The sequence below is a fragment of the Hevea brasiliensis genome, chromosome 7 (genome assembly GCF_030052815.1).
Source record: "Hevea brasiliensis isolate MT/VB/25A 57/8 chromosome 7, ASM3005281v1, whole genome shotgun sequence".
Taxonomy (NCBI): domain Eukaryota; kingdom Viridiplantae; phylum Streptophyta; class Magnoliopsida; order Malpighiales; family Euphorbiaceae; genus Hevea; species Hevea brasiliensis.
Genome location: NC_079499.1, coordinates 2,581,059 through 2,588,682, shown reverse-complemented (window position 1 = coordinate 2,588,682; position 7,624 = coordinate 2,581,059). Strand labels below are relative to the sequence as shown.

Sequence of the window (7,624 nt, the reverse complement as noted above, 5' to 3'; positions counted from 1 at the left end):
CATTTTATTTTATATAAAATTAAAATAAATAATTATAAAAACAAAAAAGTAATCTTATTTACTTCTATCCACTTACTCTCCAAAATGAAGAAAAAATAAATAGTGACATTTATTTATTATTATCCATTCTTATTTTTCATTATTCTCAATTTTCCTAATTCTAAAAAAAGAGTAGAGAGAAATTATTTTTATTTTTTTCATAATTTTCCTTCATTTTTATTTTCCTTCAATACAAACATAGCCTAAAGTCTAATATAGATAGTTAAGAACTTCAAATTTCATAAATTAACTTTTAGAATGCCATCATATTTGGCTATATTCCAGTTTTGATAACAATCGTGCTGAAAAGTGACAGGTAAATTAATCAACTTAAAGGCTGCCTATGGCAAGCCATCTTCAATGGAATTGGTGGGTCTGAAAATGAACCATCTACAATCTGTTCAAAAACCCATTCGTTAGCTGCCTGAGTGTAATGTACCCCATCCCAATTTATCCATCTTGAAGGATCTTTACATGGTTTCCCAATCATTATTTGTTTTCCTCGCACTGTAATCTTTCGCCCACATCCAATGTTCTTGTTGTAGTTATACTTTCCTCCATGTCCACAGCAAGCTCTCAATGATTCGTTGAACCCTGCAGTTTCAGTATAAAATTTGATTGCATCATATTATATCACGGCCTAATAAACCTAGCATGAGTGATTAAAATTCAATCGTACCGTGCGTTCTTGCTCGGCTGATAAGGTTGTATTTTACTGTGTATACATCAACATATGTTATTGCAGCATGGGGCAATTCTTTTCTCAATTGGGCGACAACCTCCTTCAATCCACGATTGAAATATTGAGCTACCTCATTAAATGGAGTCCCACAGCCAACCTTGTCAAACTCTGCTTTTGAGATTGGTATGCGATCTATAACATAAGGTAGACAACCAAATGGTCCTGTATTATGAATCCAAAAGTTTCTTCCACCTTGACCATATACGTACTGTTATAGATTAACAATGCAAATCAGCCTTAAATCATTGATTTCATTATACTAATGAAAATACTTCAGAAAGGATGGCTTATGTTGTCACTAACCGAAACAATGTTCTTGAACTGGTTGAGCACATCAGGAACATAAGCTCTAACTTCATTCGCAGACATGTTTAAGAAGTAGCCAGAAGTAAGATCGTTCTGACCAATATCGAATGTGTACAAAGCACGAGAGAAATCTGAAGCCTTAGGCAACAATTCTTTATAAATTCCACCTACGTACACCAAATCATGAAAACCCAGATCAATATTTTATGCACAAATTATCAAACAAAAGCCTTGGTAATTAATTTACCTTTGCTACGAAAGATTTGGGATCTTCGGTGAAAATCATAGAACTCATTCCATTGAACATCCAAAGAAATGGGACTAAAACCGCTTTGGCGAAGAGTAGTGTTTTGAGGTCTAATGGTGGATCCTGCAGTTGCAAAATTGGCTCCATGTCTGAAGTTGCTGCCTACTGAGTCAAGATATGCACTTAGATATGGCAATCCAAGCTTCTCCGCTGAAATTGACACACAGTTAAAAAAAAAACAATATTATATTATGAAAATAGCTTTTCTAAGCGTAACAATCTTGTGGGGAAGTTTGGAAAAGAAAAAAAAAAAAAGAAAAGAAACAAGAACGTTCTTGTCCTACATTGACACTGTGGCCGACAGCTCCATTGTCCCACATATGATCATAACGTCAGATATAGGCATGGTGGACCCATATGGAGAATCGTCGGTAGATTTAAGAGAAAAAAACCAAAATCGCAATTCCCAACAAAGGAAAAGGACAACAAATAATGCTTGCTGGGTAGTGTTTGGTTTGGTTCACATGAGTAATGAACGTTAAGCTTGTGAACGTCGGCCACACTTTTACAGATTTTTCTGGGCAGGGTTCATGTTAACATTCATTAATTAACCTTTAATCACTAAGCTTCTCTTTATCCTTAATTTTTTTTTCCTTGAATGATTAGTCTTTTGATTGATGAAAGAATGAATAATATGAAAAGTAAAAACAAAGGAAGGATCAATGTGGGAAATTACCAAAGAAGTCGACAATGAGGCGGCCATCGCAGTAGCGTCCGGCGGGGTGGTGGAAAAAAGACTCGCCATGAGGAGGAGGTGCCTGACCAAAAACTGCAGACAAGCCACCAGTGTCGGAGTTTGAGTCTCCGAAGTTAAAGATTGCCGGAAAATGACATGGAGAAGTAGCAACCACCAAGCATAATGGACTCCAACTGATAATTAAGAAAACAAAGATTGGAAGTGTAAAGAGCGAAGGATACACCTCCATGAGTGACACAAGGAAAAAGCTCAGACCAAAGAATGTTAAGCAGGCTACAGAGGACAGTAGTGTTGTATATAAAAAGGAGGGCGTGGCCCATGAGTCAATTCTCATATATAGGCATTGTTTCTAAAATTGCCTCACTAGGGTATTAATAATTTTTAAAATAAAAAATAATAATAGAATCCAACTATATATAATTTGATAATGAAGATCAATAAAATTTAAGACACATGTTTTAATTAATTTATTTTTTTAAGGAATTGGTTTAGATAATAAAAGAAATTCATTTAATATGAGAAGTTTCAGGTTCATATTTTTAGTTTCAATATAAATATATTTTTTACTAGATGTAAAATTAAATTTTTTTTTAATTTTCAGGAAATATATATTTTTTAAGGAAAGATGTTATGTTAGGTAATATAGTTGGATAGAAGTTAAAAATAAGAAAACAAATAATCATGAGTGGAAACCTGTCATAATTTCTTCCTTAATTTGGTAATTAGCTAATTGGGATGAAATAGATAGATGTAAATTTTGGTGTAATTAATTACTCTCATTAATTTTGTTGTATGAATGCAAAATTCCATATATTCTATGCTTTTAAATCTTACAAATAAAAGGAAAACTTTTAGGAGATTAAGGCAATAAAATCATGTAATATATATTATAGTTATGAATAAATATTTGATTTTTAATTTTTTATATTTATGTAATTATAAATAATTATAAATAATATAAAGTGAATTAATTAATTTAATATATAAATAATATAATAAATTGAATTTTATTTAAACATTTTTCTAACAAATAAGGGAGATACTATAATAATATGGAAAGTTAACTTGCCATATTATTAGTCTATCCTTTATTTTTTATTTTTTAAGAATTAAGCCAACAAAAATTATGAATAATATTGCCAAAATAGAAATAAGCAAAATTAAATTCATTTCTTTTTGTGACTTGATTTCTTTGAAATGAAAGCAAGCAAAAACAAACACATAATTATAACTTTATTAATTATTCCATTTCAGTTATTATAATTTAATTTGTTTCATGTAAGACATGTCACATAAACATAAGTGTTTTATTAAAGATTCTATTGAATTTAGTTTGAGCCACTACTAGTGAAATAAAATAAAATATGAGTGATTTTATTGAAATAAATTAAAATATAATAATTAAAATAAAATAATTAGCTTAATATTTACCCCACTTATCAGAGTTATAATTCAGAGACTGCAAAGGTGAAATTAAACCTCTCTGTTTCCTTCCACTTTTGCTACTTTCAGTCAGGATGAGAAATCTGAAGGTTATACCTATAAGACGCTCTCATTCAGTATCCACTTCATAAGATTAGCCATTAGTTTTACACTTTCTCCATTTAGTACTCAGCAAAGAGAAATAGTGGTCCATTTCCTTACAAAATGGACAATAATTAAAGCTGTCGAATTTCTACAGAGAAAACCTGAAGTTGAATAAAGCAAAAGCTGAAGAATAACAATTCATAAGAATGATTACACCGTTGAAGCAAAGGTATAGTTGAGTCACTTTTAAATCAAATCATAGTTATGATCCACGCTCATTTTGATGAAACAACAGGCTGTTCGCATGCTTCATTGATGGGAGTCGCAGGTTCTGACAGGAAACCATCAAGAATCCTGTTAGAAAGAATGGGATTAGCAATTCTCTTTTTGCTGGTTTTTTCAAAGAAAAAGAATGACAACAAAGTTTTCTTTATGGGACTGTAAAGTTGTCACACCCTTTATTAATTGGTTTTGCACTTATAGAATGACATTTCTCCCTGAAATATACCGAAAATTATAAATTTAAAATTTAAAAATATAACAGAAAATTTAAAATATAATAAAAATTGTTGACGGCAGGCTTTCAATTTTATTAAAAATAATCTTTATCTTCTTCTAATTTCTTATCTGCAGCGGATGGGATATCCCCAATGTTTTTCTGCTACAATTTATCATGCCTTCATTGTTTAGCACAAGAGTTTGTTCTTTGAATTGTTAGAACTGTAAAAGCTGTGAAAGCCGTATATCACTCACCTAACAATTACCTGGTTTAAGTCTCCATTCCCTCAATCCCCTGTAAAAAAAATTGCAAATGCTGGCTGTTTGTATTGCAGACCGTCTCAAATATTCTTGTATCCGCTGGCTGTATGTATTGCAGACCGTCATTTGTCCATAAATAAATGGAATATATATATAGCAGGTGTAAACTACAGAGAATTTATCCCACTTCTTTTTCAGTTTACGCCATCAATTCATCACCAATGTTGAGTATATGTTCTCAAAACCAAGTAAACAAGGAATTGGTTTTACAACTGGGGCTTTGTCTTTGATGTCAGATGACAATGATGAGTTGAGTTTTATGTCAAAGTCCTACCCACCTCGTTGGTTGATTTCTTTTCTTTCACTCTCTTCCTTATTTAATCTAATCTGACTGTTTAATTAATTCTGAAATCCAGAATCCATTATCATTCATTCGTCCACAACATTTAGAAAGTTTACTAAGTTAATTATTGTGTACATATGAGAACAAATCATTGTTTTATTCATCTTTTGAAGAGGCTCTATCAGCATCATTGTACAGGGACAATTTTAGCCAAACAGTGTAAAAAAAAAAGGCTAGCTACATGCTTTGACGACGGGTGTTGGAGGATCTGAAAGTGAGCCATCTATGATGCGGTTAGCTACCCATTGATTTGCTGCTTCAGTATAATGTATGCCATCCCAGCTAATGTATTTTGAAGGATCACTGCAAGAACCTCCATAAACATTAGTTCCATTCGCTAATTCTATTGTCTTCCCACATTCGACTATATGATCCTCATGGTGCCCACAACAGTAACCCAAGGGATTATCAAAACCTGCAGTCCATTAACACATAACAAAGTCAGTGATAGGCTTAGTTTGAATTAAGCCAACCCAATTGGTAGTCTATCATACAACTTACCATATTTGTTTGCTTTGCTAATGAGAGAATATTTAGCCGAGTAGATATCAACAAGAATAAGCACTGCATCCAAGAGTTGAGTCCTTACTTTGGAAACCTTTTCCTTAAGCTGCTTGTTGAATTCTTGAGCCACATCATTATAAGACTTCACACAGCCAATTTGGTCTGCATTTCCAGGCTTTGGGGGATGCTTTATGACAGGAAAGGGCAAGCAGCCAATAGGACCAGTATTATGTATCCAAAATGTTCTTGCTCCTTCTTGGTAGAGTTTCTGAGACAATTACAAGACAAAAATATGACAAACTCAACTCAGCTCAATTATACCTTAATCCTAAGCTAATTAGGCTGGTTATATCGATCTGTTTCCTCTGTGTCATTCGGTTTAAAGCCATCATTATGAAGTTCTAAAAGCCGTTGATTTACCCAAATCATTTCAAATAACTCAGGCATGTGAAAAACATAAAGGGTTGCTTTAGAAGCATGATATATAACTGAAGCTGAGATTACCTCTATGGCTATAGCAAACTGATTGATTAGACTGGGAATGGATGCCACTACTTTCTCCTCATCTATCATAGATATAAGCCCAAAATGAAGATCATTCTGCCCACAATCCAAAGTATAAAGTGCCTTGGAGAAGTCCTCTGGCCCTGGAAGGCGGCTTTCTCTCCACAGTTTTCTATCTGAAGAATCAAAGCACAGATTTACTTTAAACATGATGAAGAAAAGTTACAACTTACAAGATGACAAGCTTAAGCAACCTTCTTGGCCATCTACCCCATCTAACCTTGTTTGTATAACTCAATGGTGCGGTCTCTAAACTGTTGAAACTGTGAAAGCTGTATACTGAGAGATAAGGGGTTAAAACCTGCACCAAACAATTTTCCATCCGCGGGTTGAATGGTGGATCCACTAACAGCAAAATTTGATCCATGTTTGAAATCTGAATCCATGGAATCAAGATATGCACTCAGGTATGGTAGTCCTAATTCCTCAGCTGCAAAAAATTACTGTAGTAAGCACAAATATCCTCTGGACTAATTGAGGTAGCTTAGAAGTGTTCCAAATCCTCAAAAACTATATGCTTGAACTGGCCTATAAAATCAATGACTAGACGCCCATCAGAACAGCGGCCAGAAGGTTTGCCGAAGAAAGTCTCACCATAGGGAGAAGGAAGACGTCCGAAGGTTGCTGAGCTACTGCCTGTATCAGAGTTTGAATCTCCAAAGTTGTAAATTGCTGGAACCTGACAAGCCCTTGATGGAAAGAAGACAGGCAATGAATAAGAAACGAGTACAACTCCAATCACCAATGATATGGCAACAATCCTGGTTATTCCCCAGCGACTCTTCCATCTATCACTGATACTAGCAAGTCCTGTAGAGTTCATGGAGGCCCCGCGTTGCTTCTCTCCCACACCATTCAATCAAACAAGCAAATATTACTGAAATGTCCAACATTTTATGAACCAGACAAGAAAGAAATTAGGCCTTATACCTTAATTTGAACAAGGAAAGCTACCCCAACTTCAATACAGGAGTATTATTTTGAAAGAAGATATTTGACTACGCCATCCCGTGTGAGGACAAGTTTAATTTCAAAATTCTACGTTACCCTTATTTATACAGAGTAATTTATTTTTATATTCTGCAATGCACAAGTGGACATTAGAATAATGAAAATTTAGATTTGTTGCTATTGCAGGTATCTGATTCTGGGTTGACAGCTGAATATCCAAAGCTCAATTTACTAGCAGTCTAGTGCTCACTCTCTCGGCGTGGTCTAAATTCAACAAGCGTAGTTTCTTGGTGAGACATCACCGTTGTACCAAGAAAATCCCTTAAATGTATCCTTGAATTAGAATCCAATACAGAGAGCAATTGTCAAATCGAGCGAAAGATTAAACTTCATTCACATTTAATTATATATATATATATATATATATATATATATATATATATACGGTTTTTCAAGGGTCTGCTATTTAACTCAATAAGAGTACTTAAAATATTGTCAAGAAGTATAACCTTTTTTTTTCATCTCCATATTATTTTTTTTATATAAAATATTAGCTCAATCATAATAAAAAACTAATTTTTATTTAAAATTTTTAAATTTCAAAATAATAATAATAATAATAATAATAATAATAATAATAATATAAAATCTTTTTCACTATATTTTTTAAGAATTTTAAAATTCTTAAATTTATAATTTGAAATATTATATTTTTTTTCAATTATTTTTTTTAAAATATATTAATATATAATTTTTAAATAATTATTGAATAAAAAAAATTTTAAAAATTTATTTTAAAAATATTTCTTATATTTAAAGTTTAGA

At 32.6% G+C, this 7,624-nt stretch overlaps 2 protein-coding genes across 3 annotated transcripts; both read right to left on the bottom strand.

Moving 5' to 3' along the window:
• Positions 1–257: 257 nt before the first annotated feature.
• On the bottom strand, positions 258–2,404 carry LOC110639515 (alpha-L-fucosidase 3). Its single transcript, XM_021790512.2, has 5 exons — positions 2,071–2,404; positions 1,335–1,544; positions 1,085–1,254; positions 719–989; positions 258–633 (listed from the first exon to the last, which is right to left on the bottom strand). Exons 1-5 carry the CDS (start codon positions 2,318–2,320, stop codon positions 365–367), a joined length of 1,170 nt encoding a protein of 389 aa, XP_021646204.2. The 5' UTR covers positions 2,321–2,404; the 3' UTR covers positions 258–364.
• A 2,454-nt stretch (positions 2,405–4,858) lies between these two features.
• Positions 4,859–7,013, bottom strand: LOC110639536 (GDSL esterase/lipase At5g14450). 2 transcript variants are annotated; one of them, XM_058150499.1, is made up of 6 exons: positions 6,779–7,013; positions 6,377–6,686; positions 6,069–6,278; positions 5,789–5,964; positions 5,282–5,552; positions 4,859–5,195 (listed from the first exon to the last, which is right to left on the bottom strand). In XM_058150499.1, the coding sequence occupies exons 2-6, from the start codon at positions 6,669–6,671 to the stop codon at positions 4,954–4,956; spliced, it is 1,194 nt and encodes a 397-aa protein (XP_058006482.1). In that variant the 5' UTR covers positions 6,672–6,686; positions 6,779–7,013; the 3' UTR covers positions 4,859–4,953. The 2 variants fall into 2 exon arrangements, with proteins under 2 accessions (XP_058006482.1, XP_021646225.1); XM_021790533.2 differs by lacking the exon at positions 6,779–7,013 and having other exon boundaries at positions 6,377–6,769.
• Positions 7,014–7,624: the final 611 nt, after the last annotated feature.

Excerpts from the sequence above, each read along its gene's own strand:
- LOC110639515 (XM_021790512.2), bottom strand. The coding sequence starts at position 2,320 with ATGGAGGTGTATCCTTCGCTCTTTACACTTCCAATCTTTGTTTTCTTA. Across the intron at positions 1,255-1,334 it reads CCAAATCTTTCGTAGCAAAG|GTGGAATTTATAAAGAATTG; the intron begins GTAAATTAATTA and ends TGGTGTACGTAG. Across the intron at positions 990-1,084 it reads AGTTCAAGAACATTGTTTCG|TACGTATATGGTCAAGGTGG; the intron begins GTTAGTGACAAC and ends AATCTATAACAG.
- LOC110639536 (XM_058150499.1), bottom strand. The coding sequence starts at position 6,671 with ATGAACTCTACAGGACTTGCTAGTATCAGTGATAGATGGAAGAGTCGC. Across the intron at positions 5,965-6,068 it reads CATTGAGTTATACAAACAAG|ATAGAAAACTGTGGAGAGAA; the intron begins GTTAGATGGGGT and ends TTGATTCTTCAG. Across the intron at positions 5,196-5,281 it reads TAGCAAAGCAAACAAATATG|GTTTTGATAATCCCTTGGGT; the intron begins GTAAGTTGTATG and ends AATGGACTGCAG.